We start from the raw sequence: 24289 nt of genomic DNA, 5'->3' as shown, positions 1-24289 counted from the left end.
ATAGTAAATGATCTAGCAATGATGATAGAATATGATGATAATGACGAGGATGATAAGGACGATAATACAAGATTTCTGAGAAAATAATTGTTTATAAAATTTCTCCTATTTAATATCAACAGACACAAATACATGTACAAAGTACTTGAACTCCTCCAAGTCATTAAAACTGTTTTCTCTGACTTAACAGAAATTACACATTCCCTAATTTATCTCTTCTTATATATCATTCAGTCCTTTAACAGTGATTCTACATGGCTCACAAGTTGAGAGAATGGTTTACCCAGAATCATCAATTGATCCAATTGTTAAACCCACACTTTAAAACAAAGAAGGAAGATGTCAAGAAAACTACTCCTTTAATATCTGTACCTAACCACTTGCATGCCTGGCACAGCAGGGCTTGAAGAACAGAAATCAAGCCCTTTTCATCTCTAAGTACTCCACAGCACTTAACCCAGTGACCTTAATGTTGAAGTCACAATAAACTCTTTGGCCTTGAACAAAACAGACCAAGAATCCACAGAACCAAACTTTTAAGCTAATGTGATTCCATTTGTGAACTCAGTCTTGAGTTTCCCAAAATGTGTTCCCCAAATCACTGGTCCTAACTGATACTTTTGAAGAATTATGTTTCACAGCCAAACATATTGGAATGTAGCAATGGTCCTAAGTCTTCTAATTTTACCTAGACTTAACCAACCTGGGACTCTACCGTGAGATATATTTGGGAAATGCTGTCAGAGTCCCTTTTTGATGATTTACCATACACACTGAAGACTCTCAAAAGCCCTACACTAAAGCAGCTTGTTTGTTTTAGAGTAAAGCAAACACATTTGACCTCAGAACCCTTTCTTACTCAACACCATGGAAGGTGTTTGGAGAAATGCTTTTCCAGAAACTGAGACATCATATAGGATGAATTATAACAACTTGGGGCAGTTTACAGACTCTCCAAAATCTCACGCTGTTACATGAAACACAGACATAAAGGTGCCTTTGGGCTTACTAATCACCAAGCTGTACATAAAAAAGAAGAATTTAAATATATAAACATGAGATGGGAAGCAGAAATTTCAATATCTATGGAAAAATTATTACAACTAACAAAAACAAATTTTAATTACTAACTGAAAATCCTAATTGTCCTCCTCTTGCATTCACAAAGCATCAACTAAAATAAACTGTTTAGTATGTTTAAAGTTCCAAATACAAGACCACATGTCATCCACAAATGATTATGTCCCCCTTTAGTGTATATTTGTCATTCTTTTTAACTGGCCAGATCTGAACCCCTCTTCTAAGTTTGGAGAATGTTCTAGCTAAAAAGCAATACAAGGCTCCCACTACGAAAGTTAAAGTTCGAAATCCCACTTTCCTAGCCTCTCTAGAAGCTAGGGCACTGATCTAAGATATTGACCTTGACTTGGGAGCCTTATACAAGTGAGGACTGCTCATACACAAGTGAGGACTGCTCAAGATTCATCCTGGGAAGGATGACAACAGCAGCACTAATAGCTGTATTAGATATTTTGCACGGGGTGTATGCTAAGGTTCTAGGGGGTGGTCAAATGACTTAGGCTTGGCCAATCACCACATCCCATCATCGTGACTACAGAATTGCCTCAAGGATAGAGAGGTGCATGTGCCAAGTCAGTCCACTAGGATTTAATCTAAAGATCTGGGTTAATTTTTTAGAAGAAACTATCTTTCCAAAAGATATATACACACACACACTATACATAATATGTATATATATGTATGTGTATATGTATGTATGCATAAATGTGTGTATATATATAAAAATGTATGTGTGTATATATATGTAAAAATATAAATATCATCAACTGAACTTGTGAAGCCAGCACTATTGCTGAGCACTTCAGCTGCATGAATAATGAGTTTTCTCTTTCATTTGGCTACTTTAGACCAGGGTTATTATGCATAGTAGAATTGCCATATACCCTCTCTTTGCAGGCCATGGAAGAGTTTGTGCAGTAGCTAATAGATCTGTTGTAACTGTATTATTGCCTCAGGGAAAGTGAAACAGTCAATACTGAAATTGAAGAAGAAAACTACCTGGCTTTCTAAAGCAGACACTGATGGTTTACGGAATCTGTTCAGCTGGTTGGGTCTGGTACCCTGGAGAGGAATGGCTGAGATCAATGTTACAGATTGGTTTCATTGTGCTGCTTGGAGTCCTGTTGATACTAACCTTATTTAAATACCACACTAGATAAACTGCAAGAATTTGGTCCTAGCCCCTGTCAGTCAGATTAATCAGAGTGATCAACAGAGTAGCATACTCATGAGAAAATTACCAGAAGTCAAGAGTGTATAGAAAAGGGTAGGTATTGTTAGAATTTCTCCATGGATCCCTCTGTTCCTGCACATCCTGCAATAGCTTTTATTCTGGACTATCTTTTCAAAAATGTTTATATAGCAAAGAGCTTGGAAAATAGAAATGACATCTCCCTTTGGGGCAAAGGAAAGTTCTGTTTGCCCTCCAGGACAATAAAGCTAATGTCTCCTCTAAAGCAAAGGATGAGCAGATTTGCTAGCAGCCCCCTCATGAGATTGAGAGTTTCCTAAACTCTGTATACCCTCAACTGTGACACAAACCTCTGTACCCAGTATCCAGCTGGGACACCTTCATATCATCCCCCATGGGGTGGGGAACTAAAGGACTGACACAAACATAAAGTCTATGCTGCCTTCTATGTCATGCATAATAAAGCCCTTTGATTCTGACCCAGAACTTTCATGTCTTCTGCCAGCATCTATGAAACTATGGCAGGATAACTTTGTGTCTTGTAGTTAGGATAACATCTCAGACCCTTCCATTTTCTGACAAAGACCCAGACTAATACATAGAGATAGCATGTGTATGAGTTGAAAGACTAAATATTGTAATTTTATCAGTTCTCCCCAAATTGATCTATAGATTCAGTGCAATCCCAATCAAAATTCCAGCAAGATTCTTCATAGAAATTGATAAGTTAATACTAAAATATAGATGGAAATATAAAGTATTTGGAATCAAACTTGGATAAGAATGAAGTTGAGGGATTGACATATTATTTGACCTTAAGACTTACTCTAAAGTATAATAATGAAGACATTGTAATAGTTGTATAAAACTAGACAAATAGATCAATGGGACATAACAGAAAATCCAAAATTACACCACACATATATGGCCAAACAAATTTTGACAGAGAAACCAAAGTAATTAAATGGGCAAAGAAAACTTCTCTATATATAGTACTGGATCTACTGGATATCCATATTTTAAAAGTTTTGTTGATCCCTACCTTACACCATACATTAAGACCCAAATGACAAAGCTCTTATAAGAAAATGTAGGTGAATATGTTTGAGACCTTGGGAAAGGCAAAGGTTCCTTAGAAAGAATGTAAAAGGCATGAACTGTAAAAGAAAAACATGGATTAACTGAAACTTCATCAAAATTTAAAACTTCTGCTCATCAAAAGATAAAATTGAGAAAATGAAAATGAAAGCCACATACTGAGAAGAAATATTTGTGATATATATTTCTAATAAAGGACTTGTATCCAAAATACATAAAGAACTGCTACAAAGCAATAATAAAGCAAAATAACCAATTTCTTTAAAAAGGCAAGTGGCTTCAATAGCTCCTTCACAAAAAAGGATTTACAAATGGTCAATAAATATATGAAAAGATATTCAACATCATTAGTATCAGGGGAATACAAATTAAAAGCACAATTAGATACTACTATATACTCACTAGAATTGTCAAAATTAAAGACTAATAATACCAAAATGTTGGAGAAAATGGAGAGCTACTGGATACTGGTAGAATCTTAAAATGGAAAAACTACTGTGGGAAAATGTTTGGCAGAATCTTATAATGTTAAACCATCACTTACATTAATATTTAGCAATTCCATTCTTAGATATTTGCCTCCCCCACAGTGAAAACATATGTCAACAAAAAGGTCTGTACAAAGATGTTTACTGCAGCTTTATTCATAATAACACAAAATTGGAAACAACACAAATACCCATCAACAGGAAAATGGATAAACAAATTGTGGTATATTCATACAATGAAACATTACTTAATATTAGAGAAGAACAAGCTAATAATGCAAACAAAAATATTAATATATCTCAAAAACATTATCTTGAATGAAAGAAGCCAGACACACAGGAATATTTACAGTATGACCTTATTTACATGAAGTTTTGCCTGAAGTACAGGCAAAGTTAATATACGAAGCTAGAGATTCAAATAGTGATTGCCTGAGGGGAATACAGAAAGACACTGGAAAAGTGCTCAAAAGAACTTCTTAGTGTGATGAAAATGTTCTATACCTTGACTAGGATCTTTGTTACATGAGTGTATGCATTTGTCAAAATTCATCAATTGTTACACTTAAATCTATATAATTCATTGTATGTAATTCTCAATTCAAAATGAAAATAATACTACCAAAAAAAAAAAAGACTACAAAATGGATTTTATTTAAAACTCATTTAGCCCCAAACTATTCAAGGTCTGACATCCAAATTAGATAGGTTGAACTTGAGATTATTTGCTCTATATCCACAGGTGTTGAGAGAGATATGCTCTCAGACTTTACACAGCTACCAAGGCAACAATGCTAGATTAATGGAAAGCCATTAATCAAAATTTGATAGTGCCTATCTGCAATCAGAAGAAGAAAACAAAGAACACCCTGGACTATAAAAGCAGGTGAAACACACCCAAAGGACCTAGTCAGTCATAATGTTGGCGTTCTTGCTTCTTGTGACTTTGGCCCTAGCATCTGCTCACCATTCTGGTGAGCACTTTGAAGGGTAAGTAAGCAACTCCTTAAGTGAGCAAGTCCTCTTCCTTGCTATCCCCAAAATTTGAATGCATTACCCAATTTTAAATTTCTCTTCTTCTTCTGCTATCTCACCATTCAGTGAGAAGGTGTTTCGTGTCAATGTTGAAGATGAAAATCACATCACCTTACTTCATAAGTTGGCCAGCACCACCCAGGTAAATAATGATCCTGTAATATAGGTTTGCTTTACACTTACTTTAAAATCTTAGAATGCACTGTGATTCCATCAAAGGAAGAATGACTAAAATATTAACCATAGCAAGAAATAACTTGAAAAACATTTAATGCCACAATACCTTCTTTGTCTGCCTAAATTAGATTGCCATAGCCCTATAGTATTATAAATCCATGATAACTTTTTACAGAGCTGACAGGACATGACAACTGGATGAGATGGTACTGTCACAAAGGTCACAGAACATCTAATTTACAGTCACTTCCCTTCTAAGGCAAAAGTGAAAAATGATCAACTTGGATATTACTGAAAAACTGGGCTTCTGTCCAACTTGAAATTCATTTCCACATCCCATGTATCATCTGTTCCCTTTGATTTTCTTTCATTCCAAATCAAACAGCTTGAGTTTTCATGACCTTGATTCAGGCCCTCTTAATGATATGACATGAAGGGGTGGGGGGCAAAGGAGGTAAAAAGCCGTGAATGATTTCCATATTTTATTTTTACTTTCAAGAAACCAAAATCTCTATGCTACTTTAAAAAAAAATCCACTGTATATGGGATGAGAACTGATATTTTTAATTATATATGTACTTAGCAGGAAGCTATTGCTGACCACAAATAGTTCACTTGGGCCAAACCTGTTTCTTCATGAAATATAAACCAAAATAATTTATTAGCCCCTAAATATCCATCTATCTATCTATCTATATCTATCTATCTATCTACCTTTTTATAAGTTTTTTCTTTTAACTTTTAAGGTATGGGGGGGAAAAGAAGATACGGTATCATAATCAGAAACATTCAAAAGTTTAGAATTGGAAGAAAATAAAAAGTCATTTATTTCAGTCTTCCATTCAAATCTGCAATTTCCTCCGTAGAAATACCATCCCTGGTTGCTAGCCCTAATAAAACCTGTTTGAGTACCTCCAAGGATGGCAGGAATACTGTTTTTCAGAATAGTCCATTTGCCTTACAAGTCAGTCCAATTGTTACCTGAAGCTAAAAGCTACCTTCTCTAACTCTAGCCCATTGGACCTCGCTGAGCCAAGTATTGTCTCACCTCTAAGATTTACTTCTTCTAGACCTTCTATAATCTCTCTTAGCACAGGTTTATAGACACCTGATCATTCTGGTCACCCCTGGATATAGCTCAATCTTTCTGTCTATATTTCTTTTTTAAAATGTAGCTTTCAGAATTGACAGTGGACCTCCAGGTATGCTCTGATTAATACATACTATAGGACCACTGCCTGTCTTCATCTGTAAAGCAGACATTAATTAACGGGGCCTGAGATTCTTTTCAACATCTTCAACAGTTATAGAATAATCTTAGGTTATAACAAACATATTGGCCAACTGAAACCATTAGGTTATTCTTTTTTCACACGAATCACCCTCAAACAAGGTATTATTTCTTCTTGCCTAATTTATTTTTTAACCTAAATGCAGGATTTTAGATTTACCCTGTTAAAATTTATCTTTATAGCCTGTTTTCAGCATGTTGAGATCATTTTAAAAATGAATTCAGTCATCCAAGGAAATAATTCTTCCCCCTAACTTTGCATCACCAGCAAGTTTGACAAGCATGCCTTCCCAACTTTTATCTTTTGTCACTGATAAAAATATTAAGTCAATCAGGGTCACCACAGAATTAGAGGACTCCTTCATGGTTCATTCATTCAATACATATTTATCATGAGTCTTCAATGTGTTAAGTACTGAAAGTGATGCCTTAACCAACTATCCTCAAATAAGTTTGCTCAACTACCCACATCACTGTTAGCGGTAGCTAACACTGAGCTTTCCATCTTATCAAGAAGAATATAAATGCAGAGACTTGGTCAAATGTTTTGCTAAGATCCCGATTCAGCATTCTATTAGGCTAGTGGTTTCTTTCAATAATAAGATGAAGTTAATTAGGCCTGACTTACTCTTCCTTTAAACCATGCTGGCTCCCAGGGATCACAGCTTCCTTCTCTGAGCATTCACAATCCATCTGCTTCCAGTTTACTCTGCAGCTTTGCCAGAATCCATGCCAGGCCCCAGGAGCTCCTACTTCTGGAATTCACCTGTTTTCCTATTTATGAAATCCAAGATTCACCCCCTCCACTCTTTAGTGATTCCTTCAAGCTCTGATTCCTCCAAGAGTGCTGAAAAAGTTCTGTGATCACATGTGCAGTTATTTTTTTAGTACCTAAAATTCAGCATTTTACAATAGTCAAGACCAGAGAATCTGGACTCAGACTCCTGGATTCAACTCCTGTCTCTACCACTTGCTAGCTGGAACTTGGACACCTCCCTGGGTCTCAACTTTCTCATTTGTCAAGTGAGAACAATAGTATTTACCTTATAGGATTGTTGTGAGATTTAAAGGACTTCATATAAGTAAATCACTTAGAAAGAACTATATAGGTCACACTATATAAGTATTTGTTATTATTACCATCTCTAGAACTACAATTGTGAATGCAATTTACATGGCCAGTATAATCCCTTCTCTCCTCATCCATCTTAGGCCTTAATGTTCTCTCTCCAAAGAAGGTATTTCTGCTAAAAATCCTAACGTGAAAAATTCTTTACTTATGGTAATTTCATCTCTCAGTAGAAGTAGAAGAAACAAGAGATAGTGTACCCCTCGGAAAAGACAAAAGCCAAACAATAGTTAAATGAGGTGACTTTCTCTCTTCCAGCTGAAAACATCATGCCTTAGCTCCAAGCAATGGGACTGCATGTTTCTTCTTCATCCATTTTATTTCCAACATGAATGAAAAGATTTTTATTCTCCTTAGCAATCTTGCAAGTGCAGCATATTCTAGACTGTAGCCTTCCTGATAAGATCATTACAAGGGCATCTCGTCTTTGTATTCATCCTTGGCCATGTGTCCTTCCTCCCAGCTTTTGAACATATCCTTTTACAAGCTGAATATACTGGAGAGCTGTGACCACATGGGACTCTGGCAGCCTCCCCTTTTCATCTGTAATTATATAGTTAGGGTATTCTTTCATCTCCTTGCAATCAGAGTTGCACTTGTTCCTTTATTGGAGACGTTAACCATAAAACCTATCCTCTTTTCTCTGTACTTTCTTGAACTCTGTTTCTCTGGGTAAGGTGCATGTTCATCTATGCCCAGAGTAACATGATTACAGTCTTCCAGTGTTCCCATCACTCCCACTATACTTTAGTACTAAGCTCCTCCCTGCTGTCTGGAACTAAGCCTCAATTAGAAGTCACTTCTTCCAAGAGGAAGAGAAAATTCCGTAAGATAAATGAAGAGTCTATCAGATGTTCAACTAATAGTCAAATGCAATGTGAAGAAACAAATTTGTGTAAATTTGCAAAGAACCAAAGATCTCCAATATCAATATTTATTCTCTTATAAGCCCAAAAGAATGTATAGCGGATATACTACTTTTCTTGTTTTTGTGCTGGTTTCTTAATATATTTTAAGAAAGTCTCGTTAGTTATTAGCCAGCTGGCTGATTAAGTTGACATTCCCACAGAGCTATCTGTAAAGATATTCCTTTATCTCCCAACATATATTCTTTACGATTTTTTGTAACTCAGCTTCCTGGATTTACAATTTTATAATCCCAGTTTTATAATTTATTAACATATAATTCAATTCCCCATATCTCATATCCTGTTTTGCTCTAATTCCATATTTTAGATATAGATCTCATTCACAAGGTCTTGGTAATTACTGAAATGTATATTTATCTCCTTGTAATAATATTTTGAGTTTATTATTTGTATCCATACTTGATGCATTGGTAAACATCTATGAGGTTATATTGCTCCTGATTTTTGGCTCCATTTCTCCTAAGAAGCACTGGGAACTAACTCTAGTATAGTTAAGTCTGCATCACACTTGGAAAACTTCATAGTGTTGGATGTTGGTATATTTGCCAACCAACTTTCTCCACGTCAAACTGAAATCTTAAGGTACCTCACATTAGATCTGCAAGTTTTCTGTCAAACATTTTCATGAGATTTCTTTACCGCATTTAAAAGAATCCATCATTCTCACTGAAGAATCTTAAAAGTCTGTATGTGTGTGTGTCTCTCTCTGTCTCTCTCTTTCTCTCTGTCTCTCCCTCTCCCTCTATATATATAGACATATAAATATATATAGAGAGAAAATATCTATAGATACATAGATGGATAGATAGATAGACAGATAGATAGATGACAGACAGATAATGTATATAGATTGCAGATAAATACAGAGAGAGAAAGAGATCAATCTCCTAATATTTAGGAGAGCCAAGACCAATGAGCAAGAAGTAAGACGTTAGGGAACGCAACTTTCAACTTAATACAGCAAAGAAAACCCATTCATAAAGCAATTAGATTATTCTGAAGTGGTACTAGATGTACTCAAGATTGTATTAGAGCCATCACCAAGATATTGTGCAGGTATATGCTGCTCTAAGTGAAAAGCTAGCATCTTAATATAGATTCTTTGAAGCAAAATCCTAGACAAAGATTTGAGGGCAAAGATTTTGTTTGGGAAGTACAAGGAACACTGGTAGAGAAGTGAGGAGTGATGTAGAGAAGGGAAGGCAGCCAACAAAAGGGACACTATTAAGACAACTACCACAGAGCATGACTAGAGCTTAATCCTACAGAGAACTCTAGGAAAGCATGCAAATCACACACCTTAGAATTATCCCACCTGAGAAATGAGGGAACTGGAGTATTTAGACATCCACTTTCCGGGCTCACTGTTGAGCACTTCTCTGGAAAGAGTTTTCTTTGCCACCTCCTGCCTGCTGCAAGCTGTCAGCTTGGCTTTTTCCAGTTCTAGGGGAAAGAACTTTCAAACACAGAGATGCAGATCTTGGCAGTGGGGAGTCCCCTGAGTACACTGAAAGGTCCCAGCATTATGTATGGGTGGGGCACTGTCAAGTTGCCTACAGATGCTTGGAGGACTTTGTGTGCTTTACCAATTCTAAACCTCTGTGTCTATAATAAAGATACACATCCCTGTCCCATCCCACCTTGGAATGAAAAGCATTTATTAGAAACACAAATTCAGAGTTAACTTTTAAAAATATGCTCTCTCCCATAATGTGCTTATCTTCAGTGTCCTTCTCTTTACAAAGTTGGCTAACATCAACAGTCCCTCGCTTTCTCTGCTCTTATCACGGCATGTCTTTATACTTCCCCCCATCTTTTAACCTTTCATCTTTATCCTCTCATCTTGACTCACTAGATCACATTGTGTAGCCAATCCTTATCAAATCATCGATACTGTCTCCTTTCAACACCTTAGCGACAACCACACTCACATTTTTCTTCTGGAATCTCTTCTGATTCTATTGTCCCAATGTCCCTGCCTCCTACTGCCCTGACATTACCTATGGCCCTGACTCATGACTCAGCACCCATTAGACATCTACAGTGGTCTGAAGATTACCAGGACAGGATATAGGTTATTGGATTCTCCACAGTCAAGTGTATCTGAAATTAAGTCATCTTAATATCTTACCTAATTAGCTTCTATTAAATGACCTCTAAGTCTTGCCTAAACTCCCTTCTAAGTTTCCAAGCAATAGTCCTAACTATCACCTGTCACACCTCCAGCCTGAGACTAGCTCATAAACACCTACACAGGGAACAGGGTGAGACACAGGGGCAGAGAAAGACCCACTGTCAGGCTCACCTCAAGCTTGTAGGACTTTCCTCTGCTCAAGGAAAAAACAAGAAAACAGAAACCTGAGAGAGATAACACATCCTTGGTTAATGTTTTTCCATGGAAAAGGAGATTTGAAACCACACATCCACAAAGAAAAACGTTAGAATTATCAAATATGTTACTGTTATTTTTGTGCATAATTTTCTCCAAAATCTCCTCTATAAGGATAGAAGCTGTTTCATTTGCTCACTAGTGTATTCTCAGTTTCAGGCATAAAGCCTAGCACATAGTAGGTCCTTAATAACAGCTGATGAATAACTGAACAAATGAAAATGTCTGGATCTTTGAGAGCATTTTGTTTCTGTCCATGATACCAAGATGACCACTGGGGTAGGGTGCATTTTCCTTTCCAACATATCATCCACAGGTCAGTGATATAGATCCTGGTTCTGCACATTACTGTGAATGCTGAGTTCCAAGTACAAATTAATAAAATAAATCAATTAAAAAGTAAAAAGGAAAGCTCAATTTCTCTCAACCAAGTTTTGTGGCTCTAGTTAATTCATCATCATTCATTCAGCACATTTATCCATTACCACAAACACTGCTATCACAATAAGCAATTGCTCCAGAAAATCAATCAATAAAAAAAGAACCATTATAGAATACTGCAATTAACTAGCATTATGGGAAATAATTATATGTTCTTCATGCTTGATGATAATCAATTAAGGCCATGTATGTTTGTGTAAACATTTTTTTGACATCTAACTGCTTGGTCCCAACTCTTGTTCACTCAAAGGAGACATTTTTAAGAGATTTCATGGATAATTTGAGTTTGAAAATAACTCAATGGAGTAGAGTAATAGTGTGCTTGCTGACGATAATTCACCCATTGAATTATAGGTATCAAATACAATATATCTTACTCCTTATTCAGATTGACTTCTGGAAACCAGATTCTGTCACACAAATCAAACCTCACAGTACAGTTGACTTCCGTGTTAAAGCAGAAGATATTTTCACTGTGGAAGATTTTCTGGAGCGGAATGAACTACAATATGAGTAAGTTTATGTTTTACAGCTATTAAAACTCTCTTCCACGTATGCCCTCATCTGAGCCTCTGAGAACCCTGGGAAAGTAAAATTAAGAGCAAGACCATGGCTTCCCTAAAGCCCCACAAATAGGTCATGGCAAAACTGGCCCTAGATTCCAAATCTTAAGACTTTAAGCCTGGTAGATATTTTGTTTAGTTCTTACTCCAATTGAAAAAATGGTTTTGACTCTTGAACCCCAATTCAGCAAGATATCTGACCTGCTACTGGTTTACAAATGATATATAAACTACAGGCAAAACCAATGAACACTCTGTTACCAGCTAGACACAGTTTTAGTCCCAAATCATATCAAGTCTTCTTTCCAAGTGAGCAGCCAGACCAATTATGAGCTATAATGACTCCTCATGCTCCTAATTTTTTCTGTGCGCACACCAGACTCAATCAATATTTATTTCAACTTAACCAATTATTCATATATTTTATCATTTGAGTTTTCTTCACCATGATAAGTGCACTCTTTAATCCCCACCCCCTGTATCCCCCACGCCCCCAACTACCTTCCCTCTGGTAACCATCAGTTTGTTCTCTATAGTTAAGAGTCTCTTTTTTGGTTTGTCTCTCTCTCTCTCTCTGTCTTTTTTCCTTTGTTTTTTTGTTTTGTTTCTTAAATTCCACATATGGTATTTGTTTTGACTGACTTATTTTGCTTAGCATTATACTCTCAAGCTCTATCCATGCTGTTGCAAATGGCAAGCTTTCATTCTTTTTAGTGGCTGAGTAATATTCCACTATATATATATATATGTCACATCTTCTATATCAATTCATCTATCAATGGACACTTGAGATGCTTCCATAATCTGGCTATTTTAAATAATGTGCAATAAACGTAGAGGTACATGTATCCCTTTGAACTAGTATTTTTGTATTTGGGGGGTAAATACCCAGTAGTGTGATTCCTGGATCATAGAGTAGTTCTATTTTTAAACTTTTGAGGAACCTCCATACTGTTTTCCACAATGGCTGCACCAATTTGCATTCTCGCCAACAGTATAAGTGGGTTCCTTTTTCTCCACATCCTCGCCAACACTTATTGTTTCTTATGTTTTTTATTTTAGCCATTCTGATAGATGTGAGGTGGTATCTCAGTGCAGTTTTGACTTCATTTCCCTGATGATGAGTGATGTTGAGCACTTTTTCATGTGTCTGTTGTCCATCTAGATATCTTCTTTGGAGAAATATCTGTTCACGTCTTCTGCCCATCTTTTAATTGGATTATTTGCTTTTTCAGTATTCAGTTGTATCAGAGTTCTTTATATATTTGGGATACTAACCCTTTATCAGATATGTCATTTGCAAATATCTTCTCCCATTCCACAGGCTGCCTTTTTAGTTTTGATTATTTCCTTCACTGTGCAGAAACTTTTGACTTTGATATAGTCCCAATAGTTTATTTTTGTTTTTATTTCCCTTGCCTCAGGAGACATAGCTAGAGAAATGTTGCTACAGCTGATGTCAGAGAGATTACTGCCTATGCTCTCTTCAAGGATTTTTATGCTTTTGGATCTCACACTAGATTTTCGTGTATAGTGAAAGAAAGTGATCCAGTTTCATTCTTTTGAGGTAGCTGTCCAGTTTTCTCAATACCATTTGTTGAAGAGACTGTCTTTTTCCCATTGTATATCCATTCCTCTTTTGTCAAAGATTAATAGACCATATAATTGTGGGTTTATTTCTAGGTTTTCTGTTATAATCCATTGATCAATGTGTCTATTTTTATGCCAGTACCATACTGTTTTAATTACTACTGCTTTGTAATATAACTTGAAATCTGGAATTGTTATACCTCCAGTTTTGTTTTTCTTCCTCATATCCTTTAGATTAAGGACAAGATTAGGGTCAGACTGAATGGTTCTTCTGTCCTTTTACCCCCCACGGCCCCACCACTATTTCTAATGGTAAAAGTCATGGAGAGAAGGACTAAAAGAAAGGAAAGTGATTCCCCAAAGGCCTAGAACAGAGTTGGCTAAGCTGATCACCCCATGTCTCCTCTCCCCAAATACCACACTGGTCCATGTAAGCCTTTTCAGATGAGAATGTCTTCCTAAGTAGAAGCAGTTGTCCGTTGTTGATCAAACAAATAGATAGTAAGTGCCTACTTACTATATATCAAGCACCAAAAAGGACAGATATGGCCCCACTTCCTTCAAAGGAAAACAGACTTTAAACATAGAATTGCAAAATTGTGTAATAGATGTCAGGAAGAGTAAAGAACTAGAGACATAGGGGAATTGACCAGCTCTAGGCTATCAGGGAAGGCCACCAGAAGAAATGAGGCTTCAGCTGAGAACTTAAAGATGAGCCAGAGTTAGTCAAAGAAAAGAAAAAAATCATACTCTAGGCAGAGACCAGACTATACGGTAAGCTTAGAACTGAGAGAGACCATGTTAACCTGGAGGCATTTGCCCTAGAGGGAAGAAAGAAATGAGGTCTTTCATCCAAAACAGAGTTGTTCCTCCAGGGAGTGGATCAGTAAGAAGCAAAGAGGCAGTGTCAAGCTCCGCTCCTGAACATTCAAATGTTTATCCAACAACACCCCACCACAAGCTCAAGCCTTCGTTATACTTTGAGTAAATGTAACTCAAAAATTTTTAACAGAAATTTTCTCTTGTTTTTTACGTCTTAAAAATATCGAATAGTATTTATGCTAGTGAAGATGTCAGAATTGTTACCTATAACGTCTGTACCTCATCAGGAGAAGTGGTAAAACATACCACAACAAGTAAATGCTCTGGAAAAATAACAGACCAGATTCAAATCCTGACTGCAACTTCCTGAATGTATGACCTTAGATAATTTGCTTAATTTTTCTGAACTTCAGTTTCCTTATCCATAATATGAGGATATAATGCCTCTCTCAAAGGACTGTGAAGATGAACTAAAACAATATGTACATACATTGCAACTGATATTACTATTGCTGTGGTTTACTACTGTACAAAGAGAAAATGATACATTTTTTAAAGGTCAACAGAAACTGTTTTGTTTAACCCCATTATCATGCTTCATATAGCTTAGCGATCTGCTTCTGCCTGAGGGAAGTGTCAAAACGTGACCTTAAGGATTGACTGTCTTTTTAAAACAAAGATATAACACAGTTAATTTTCAAAATTTGATTACGATTCATGTCTGTGACTTTTTGCTCTTCTTATTACACTAGGAAGAACTGCTAAAACCCCAGCCTCTAGGAGCCTTCAGTAATATATTTTTAAATGACAGTTTCTTTATAATTCTTTCAGAAAAACAAAAGGAAGATCAGAGACCATAAGCTAACCCTAGCTACCTGAATGATGTCCTAATTCTACCTATATCACAAAGTAGTAAAATGGCTTCTAATCACATATCAATCTCCCTTTACCGGGTGGAAAATTCACATCCTTTTTTGGTGCATAAACTTTCTGGGAATTGGGTATGAATGCTGTCTTATCTAGAACATAGGATATTCCCCGAGAGCTAGGCTCTTATTAATTTTTGCTTCTCTGTTTGCTGCTTAGCACACTTGTAGCATACAATTTTCTAAGTATTAAATAATAATAAGTCCCTAGAAATCCTGGAGAAACACACCAGCAATATCCTTGCTGGGGCTGTAAGCAGTCCCTGTGCATCCCATTATGACCTCATATGGTAACTAATTTGTATTTAGACAGTTTCCTGCCGGCAAGAATTTGTAGTTGTGTTTATATCCAACAGGAACCATCTACTGCACAAGTTCCACCAAAATAGCTTTGCAGATTTTTCCATGGTTCCATCCCTCTTCACCAAGACTTGTATCACTTTGGCAGCTGTAACCAGTTTCTGAGTTACCATGGGAAAAAATTCAGAATGTGTGCACCAAGAAAAATAACTGTATTTTTATGCTTATGCTGCACCCTTAGGTACAGAAAGACTAAGAACTGGATGGTACAAATCTCCAACTTACTGTTCTGAAGCCGTTGACAGACCTTTTGATGGGCAGGCTTTCATCGAACACCTTCCTACAAGTTACAGGAAGGTTGTCTTTGCCCTATGCAATCCAGGGAGAGACCGATTGTTACTAACTTCCTATAACCTTATTTTTCTGTGAATTTCAGATTAAGACAGGAATGTGTCCTTGGATAGCAAGGGGTACATACCAGTGTTCTTCAACAGAATGGGCATGTAGTAGAGAAACTAACCAAATTCTCCTTTTTCAAGAATCTATAAGGGAGAGAAAAGTGAGTCATGCCTCTACTTCTCAGACATTCTGTTCCTTGTTTTGTTGGGAGTCCCTGTTATCTAATTTGCCTGCATATTTATAAAAAAGAAGCTGGATAGCACTATAAAAGGAACATATAAAAGTATAAAATAGTGTACATGCCTCTGTATGTTGGAGCTGTAATGCAGTCCCTATTACATTAAGAGGCATTGTTTTAATCTCCTAGAATAGAAGCTCATTATTTAGTAATAATATTTGTATTATAGCTAAAGTAGTGCTTTGTCCTAAATCTAATAAAATCAAATAATCACAAGGCTGGAAAGGATAATTTGAGGTCAATCCCCCCGCCTTCAGACAAAAGTCAGCACCACATTTCAACCTCATTCTGACGTTCTTTTGCAACTTACTAGAGGCTACTTTTACTCCTGGCTGTCATCTTAAATTAAACAGGGTTTTGTTTGTTTGTTTGTTTGCTTCTTTGTCCTAATTATTGATGTAAAGGTTTAATAGTTAACATAGTAATAACTCTAACAGAATGCCTCATCTGACTATCAAACAAAACACTAATACCTACAAAGTCACTAATTCTCCTAAATAATGTGAATTTGAGGATTAGGTGCAGAGAAAGGATAGCAATATGCTGTGGAAGGTCTATTGCCCCCTCTACTCAGAGCTGGTTCCTGATAGATCAGAGCTGGCCATGGTTATGGTCTTAGATACAGCTGCCTATGGAAGATCTTGAGATTGTGGAATGCCTGGGAGCATTTAAGTGATGATTTCTTTTCTCTGGGCATCCACTAACAAGCCATGTGACCAAGATGATATTGTACTCACTGACAATGAAAAATCTTGTTAAAGTGAAAGTAGATGTCATTTACCATTTCCTCTTGGAGTTTTAGTTTTGCCATTCAACCAGAAAAGTTCACCCTTGTTACACAGGATTTGTTCTTCCAAACTGATGATTTGGGAATATAGCTGTTTTCTTTAAGATTTTGGCCAGTCGATTTTTTTTGTTAAGGTTTTCGTTTTGCTTGTTTTGCTTTGATTTTTGTTTTTTGTTTTTAGTTTTTATAAATGTTATATTTGAAAATCATTTTCCTAAACTATCTAGTTTAGGTGTTTCCTGGAGTTTATGAAGTTTATGGTAACCAGCAATTTCAGTTTAAATTTTTTTTTCATAAACCTTGAAAGACAACTATGACCAATGACCAAAGCCTACAGATTTGAGTCAAGTCACTGCATTTTAGAATTGAAAAGAACATATAATGCCAGCTAATCATATGCCCCATTCTAAAAATTATAAAAGTAAGGCCCAGAGATTAAATGATTTTTCTGAAGCCAATTTACAAGTTAAGCAAAACTCTGACCCCTGACCTTTTGATTCCTAATTCTGGATTTCTTCTACTTCTATCCTATCCCCTAACAATCCAATTTGGGTGTTGGATATAATTATAGCACTTACTATAATCATTGTTATAGTAACAGTGCCTAACTGAAGCAGGCAGAACGGTGGTCCTGCCCAAAATGTCTACATCCAGAACACCTGAATATATCACATTACATGGAAAAGAGGAGTTAGGAATTAAGGTTGCTAAGCAACTGAACTTAAAATAGATAGATTACGCTAGATTGTCCAGATAGGTCCAACATGATCACAGGGTCCTTACAAGTGGTGGAGGGAGGCAGAAGAGGGGGTCAGAGTGATGTGGCATGCAAAGGACTCGAGCTGCTGTTGCCGGCTTCAAAGTTAAAAGAGAAGGGCAAAGAGCCAAGGAATGTGAGCAGCCTCTAGCAACTGGAAAGGACAGGGAATCAGATTCTCCCCTAGAGCTTCTAGAAAGAAGCACCTCCCTGCTGACACCTTGATTTTAGCCCAATGAGACCTGTGTTGGACTTCTAACCTACAGAACTACAAAATAATAAATTCATATTGTTTTACACCACATTTGCGGTAATTTACAGCAGCCATAAAAACTAATACACTAACAAAGTACTAATGGCTGCTCAAGGAGAAATTTTCTTTCTACGAGCTAAATTTTTAAATCTTCTCCTTTTCCCTTTTCTTTCTAATACCACCTTAAGACAGTTAAGACCTTAAGACAGTATGTGCCTCTTGCTAGGAAGAAAATATCATTTAGTATTAATTTATTGCATTTTCCATAAACAGACACGAGTTCATTCCCAAGTTAACCAAATGAAGGAGAGACCAGGAGGGAGGTTCAGAGGATGTCCCTGACATACTTCATCAGAATGCCCTTGGGGCAGCCAGAGGAGAAGTAGACTTTTTGATGTGTGGCTGCAATTCTCTGTGTGTCAGATAAAAACATTTCAAGGCTTGACTGTGGATAATAGAAGTTTCTGCAAACTAGTTTCTGTCCATAATATTCACAATGCTGTGATCAAGGACATTAATGTTCATAAAATTTTGTCCTTTTGGAACATATCTTTCACTCAACAGTAGCAAGGACAAATGAAGTCACACGTGTCCACACCTTCTGGCCTGCTTTTATAATAGAAACTTTCACCTGGTTCATTCCCCCTTCTGTTCACTCCCCCCTTTCTTCTTCCCTTTCTTCTCCTACCGATCTTCCTACTTCTTATTTCCATAAATGGGGAATGAACCATGAGAGACTATGGACTCTGGGAAACAAACTGAGGGCATCAGAGGGGAGGTGGGTGGGGGAATGGGATAGACTGGTGACGGGTATTAAGGAGGGCACGTATTGCATGGTGCACTGTGTGTTATACGCAAGTAATGAATCATGGAACTTTACATCAAAAACTAGGCGTGTACTGTATGGTGACTAACATAATAAAGAAATTATTAAAAAAATAATAAAAAAAGAAACTTTCACCTGGACAGTCATTTATAGAAATAAGCAGGCCTCAAAGGTCTGTCACCAATTTTCATACTATCTTGCTTCAGAACAATTCTTTGGTTACTTTAAATCAACCAAAAGACAAGCAAGCAGAAACTAGCTCTTTAAACCCAGCATTTTTTGCCTAATAAATGTTTAGTTTATCAATATTTCTGAATTTCCACCTTTCAAGATATTTTTCTCAAAACCTAGAGAAAGGCTCTCAAGTGGCCAACTGTCCCAGTTACTGGGACATGGGACATTTAGTGCTAAAACCAGGAAAGTCCTGAGGAAGAAAGTCCACAGATAGGGTTCAAGTGCATAACTTTTGTGTGGCAGCCCAAGGCCCTGTTCCAGAAAGCCCCAGGTACCAGAGGAAATCTTTTTCTGAATTTAGGGTCCAAGGACACCTAACTATGTCAAGTTTAGGCTGAGAAAGGTCCTGCCCTGCTTGCACTCTCCAGTGATATATCCACTCTTTGTGATGAACAGCTCGGGTTGAAGGGCATGAGGAACACTCAGAGGACACATGTGACTCCGTGGAGAAAAGTATTGCATAATTTACTAAAGCAGTGACTCTGGTTTTTTGCATATGTTCACTGGGAAATACTCTAATGTTCACAGGAGCACCTCCTTTGGTTTATTGCAGGGTATTGATAAGCAACCTGAGATCTGTGCTGGAAGGTCAGTTTGACAGCCAGGTCCGTGCAACTGGACACAGTTATGAGAAGTACAACACATGGGAAACGGTATGATGTGCAAATGATTTAGACAGACATTGCTGTGGGAATTGAACTAAGAATGGCACATTAATCTACAAATGGTTGCATTGGTAGATAGAGGCTTGGACTCAACAAGTCACCAGTGAGAATCCAGACCTCATCTCTCGCAGAACCATTGGAACCACATTTGAAGGACGCGCTATGTACCTCCTCAAGGTAATCATTTTTACCCATGACCTTGCCATGTCTGAAGGCTTTAAATCAATGAATTCTAACACATTAACATCTGTTTCACAGACATGCTTATCCCAAACATTGTTATAACTCTTTCCCTGCCTATATGCCCCAGGGAATCAAACAGATTCCCCAGCTTCTTTTATCATAGGTGGATTTTTAAATCATTATTTTGATTTATTCAAAAGGAAAATGCAATAAAATAAGAGAAGTCCTATAAATTTACCCACATTCCTGTAAGCAATGTAAATGATCACCTACCTTGATGAAATTCTTCTCTCCCAGATGTTGTTTGCAAATCCATTTGCTAAAGAGGTTCATAAACTTCATGTCTATCAGACAACATTACAGAGCGTATCAGCGATTTGTTTCTGTCGTCCTCTAATGCCATTTTTGTCATGTAATTCTAATGAAGAAAATAAAAAGACAAGGAGTAAGTGAGAGAGAAGGAAAAATTCTTACAAGATTAGCAACAATCATGATTACTTCTAATTACTCATCCAGTTGTCTTGGTCATGTCACCTAATAATAGCAGCTGAAAATAACCTCCACGTGAGTACAATTAAGCAGGGTAATCAGCATCTTCTGAAAATATGAGCTTGTCAAGCTTAATAAAAATAATAAACAGCCATGTAAGCCTTCAGCTCAAACATTGTGTCTAGAGGCAAGAACATACTGTGCTAGTATTATGTTTTAATTTAATCATGGGATATATCTCTTGCTGCTGTCAAGTTTCACCTGTTGAATCCAAAGCCCAGACGGGTAGTGAATGTTAACCCCTGACTGTGATGAATCACAATTTCCCTTTTCCTTTTGTTTGCAATAGGTTGGCAAAGCTGGACCAAATAAGCCTGCCATTTTCATGGACTGTGGTTTCCATGCCAGAGAATGGATTTCCCCCGCATTTTGCCAATGGTTTGTGAGAGAGGTTAGTATGTAGAATCATTTTTGGCCGAGGGAAGTAGAAAGTATTTTGTGTATTTAAATCAATTTCTTATAATCCAGCTATAATAAAAGAGAATAAAAACACAGAAAAACCTCACAATTCCAAGTTCCCATTTTTGGGCATTAGTTTCAACTTTCACCAAGAGACCTTTCTAAGGTAAGACTTTAAAACAGTTACCAAATTGTATTTATTTATATTTAACTCATTTGAACTTTCTCACCCACCTTCGGTGGAGAGACTAACCAGTATTATAGTAGATATGTCATTTAAAAGTTAAAGATTATGGATAAGCCACCAGCTTGATCATTATCTCCTGAACAATCATCATTGTATACTTCAGAAAAAAAAAACAATACATAGCAGTCCCTACTGTAAATGATACTGTTTGTCATTCCTTATAAGTCTAATGATAAGATATATATGAAAGCCCTTTAACTGAAGTTTTTAAAAATCCATGAGCCCATATTGATATAGATACATTATTCAATAAATAAATAAAAGGGAGAGAAGGAACATCTCTTTCTTAAAGAAGAATTACAACTAATGGATGTACAAAGAATGAACAAACTAGAAAATTATCATTAGAACACCACAGTAATAATCATTTCATGAAAGCCTATGTGTGTATGCAAAAATTAGTAAAAGTTTAAAGACAAATAGAATATTTGCAGTCTCAAAGTATCCCCATTCCCCCCCCCCCCATATATGTTATTACGTTACAAAGGCAAAGTTTACCGTGGAGAAACTTAGCAGAAACTACTTAACCAAGTGATCAAGGTTAACATCACCCATAACATCACCAGCATTAAGACATAATCAGTATCATATACCCCCTGATACTATGTACTGAAAAGACACATCATCTGTAGGGTATTCTTCCTCAAAATTCATAACTTTCCTCTAATCAAAATATATATAGAGAGAGAGAGACAAACCCAATATATATATAGAGAGAGAGAAACCCAAATTGAGGGACCTTCTGCAAAGTAACCAGATCAGTACTCTTCAACTGTCTCAAAGTCACAAGAGGCAAGGACAGACTGAGGAACTCATAGATAAGAAGAGACTAAGGAGATATGACAACCAGTGCAATGTGGGATTGTATATTGGATCCTAGAACAGAAAAAGGATAACAGTGGAAAAATTGGTGAACTCTAAATAAAACCTACAGTTTAACTTATATTATTGTACCAATGTTAATTCCTTCACTTTGATCATTGTACCACAGTTAAGTAAGACAATAACATTAGGGGAAGCTGAGTGAAGGGTATATGGGAACTCCTTGAATTTGCAACTCTTCTCTAAGTCTAAAATTACTTCAAAATTAGAAGTTTAAAATACTGAAGTGCTTTTAAAATTAAGAAAATTATTATATACAATATACTATCTTTTGTGTGAAACACTTCTGTATCTATTTGTGATGGTTTTGGTTTCTAGACATGTTATGTATCCAATTAGAACCATTTAACTTCTCATAGTCCATAGTCTCTCATGTTTCATTCCCCCTTCTGAACTGAGGGCCTCAAAGGGGAGGGTGGTGGGGGAATGGGATAGACCGGTGATGGGTAGTAAGGAGGGCACGTATTGCATGGTGCACTGGGTGTTATACGCAACTAATGAATCATCAAACTTTACATCGGAAACCAGGGATGTACTGTATGGTGACTAACATAATATAATAAAAAATCATTTAAAAAAAAGAACCATTTAACTTCAATGGATATCTCACCATCTGCCCTCTAGAAGGAAAAAACTTTTATCACTACTTCGGTTATCTCCAAGATTAGAACGTGGTTCTATGGCTCCTTCAGCCTAAAAATCACTTATTTCATCATGTGTTATTGTAATAAATACACATGTATAGAGTCACAAAAAGTATAAAAAAAACTATTAATATATAGAAGCCTTAAATATTTTAAAGTCTATTCAAGAAAGCCTAGGAAAGAGTTGAATTTAAGTTTAATATGATCCTGGGGCTGAGGAACAATGACTAAGAGAACATAATAAATGAGTATGAAGTCCTTCATTCATGGAGAAATGTCCACATTACTTAGCAGGGAGAACTAGTCTCCTTACAGGATTCCCTACTCAGTATAGAGGAGTAAGAAGGATACTTTCATCATTATGCAGCCTGGAGCCTAGGTGACAGCCATCCAGAATCCATCAGTGTGAGCTCACTTCATAATGGGAGGCTTTCTCATTCTTCTTCCTTACTGGACACTCTCTCTAGTGAGACCATCTACAGGAGGTTTCACAAAACTTAAATAAGTTTCTAGATTGTATTAGAAACATGCACAGCCATCCACAGACATTCCTTACTTACTAAGAATAGGTCTTACCCTCATATCCTACTCACTTTGAAAAAAAAATTAAATTAAATTAAATTAAATCTTTACACTTATTGCAAAATAAGTGAATATATGTATGTTTCTTAAAAGTCTATAATTTTATTAAATCTTTGTTAATCTTTAAAGTAAAAAGTCAAATAGTTATGTGAGTTATATATGGATATAAAAGAATATCCTGGAAACAGAGAAGAATTAAAAACAACTATTTTAGGGGCGCCTGGGTGGCTCAGTTGTTAAGAGTCTGCCTTTGGCTCAGGGCGTGATCCCAGCGTTCTGGGATCGAGCCCTGCATCAGGCTCCTCCACTGGGAGCCTGCTTCTTCTTCTCCCACTCCCCCTGCTTGTGTTCCCTCTCTCACTGGCTCTCTCTCTCTCTGCTAAATAAATAAATAAAATCTTCTTTAAAAAATTAAAAAATAATAATAAAAATAAAAATAAAAACAACTATTTTAACCAAAACTATGGGTAATATTTTGCTAACTGCCTTTTAAATATTAATAATGTCTACCTCAATAGGGGACATGGCTTTCATTACCAAAGTCAATATTCATCCAGTCTATGTAAATTTTAGTAGCATCACACATTTCATACTTCCATGAAATTCTCTTCCTAATTCATACATAGGCTATTCGCACCTATGGACATGAGATCCACATGACAGAACTTCTCGACGAGTTAGACTTTTATGTCTTGCCTGTGGTCAATATCGACGGCTACATCTACACCTGGACCAAGGTATATGAACCAATACTGAGAGGGCCTGATGAAATTTAAACCAACCCACCTTTTATTATACTTGGCTAACCACATAATCCACTTTCAGAACCGAATGTGGAGAAAGACCCGCTCCACCCAGGCTGGAACTACCTGCATTGGCACAGACCCCAACAGAAATTTTGATGCTGGTTGGTGCCGTAAGTATCTGACTGACCATTTTGCAAGCGTCTGTTGGAAAGCACAGGAGGAAAAATAACACAGGAAAACACAACAGTGTCTAAAATAAGAAAAAATGTAAAGTTTTATATTTTAGAATTCTAACTTTCTGAAAGCACAGACAATAAACAGTTTATTTATTCACTCAAAAAAAAGTATTGTGTGCTCTATTATGTTCCCAGCTGTGTTAGGTGCTGGAAACATAAGACTGAGCAATCCAGACATAATCCTACTACATCGAAATGTATAATCTAGAGGA

At 36.6% G+C, this 24289-nt stretch overlaps 1 protein-coding gene and 1 long non-coding RNA gene across 2 annotated transcripts in view; one reads left to right on the top strand and one right to left on the bottom strand.

Annotated features, from left to right (window-relative positions):
• The window catches only part of LOC130544384 (uncharacterized), a 267115-nt gene that overhangs the window by 240975 nt on the left and 1851 nt on the right, over nt 1–24289 (bottom strand). The window contains exon 2 of the long non-coding RNA XR_008960623.1: nt 20066–20210. This is a non-coding gene — a long non-coding RNA (uncharacterized LOC130544384). The remainder of the gene's footprint in view (nt 1–20065; nt 20211–24289) is intronic.
• The window catches only part of CPB1 (carboxypeptidase B1), a 34049-nt gene continuing 14427 nt past the window's right edge, over nt 4668–24289 (top strand). Inside the window, exons 1-8 of the mRNA XM_026497240.4 lie at nt 4668–4848; nt 4960–5035; nt 11638–11762; nt 19498–19597; nt 19685–19786; nt 20631–20732; nt 23722–23832; nt 23921–24011. Coding sequence (XP_026353025.1) covers nt 4778–4848; nt 4960–5035; nt 11638–11762; nt 19498–19597; nt 19685–19786; nt 20631–20732; nt 23722–23832; nt 23921–24011 — 778 coding nt within the window. The 5' untranslated portion in view covers nt 4668–4777. The remainder of the gene's footprint in view (nt 4849–4959; nt 5036–11637; nt 11763–19497; nt 19598–19684; nt 19787–20630; nt 20733–23721; nt 23833–23920; nt 24012–24289) is intronic.

This window comes from Ursus arctos, unplaced genomic scaffold (assembly GCF_023065955.2).
Source record: "Ursus arctos isolate Adak ecotype North America unplaced genomic scaffold, UrsArc2.0 scaffold_20, whole genome shotgun sequence".
Lineage (NCBI taxonomy): Eukaryota > Metazoa > Chordata > Mammalia > Carnivora > Ursidae > Ursus > Ursus arctos.
The sequence above is the reverse complement of the archived record's forward strand: the minus strand, read 5'-3'. Positions and strand labels throughout refer to the sequence as shown.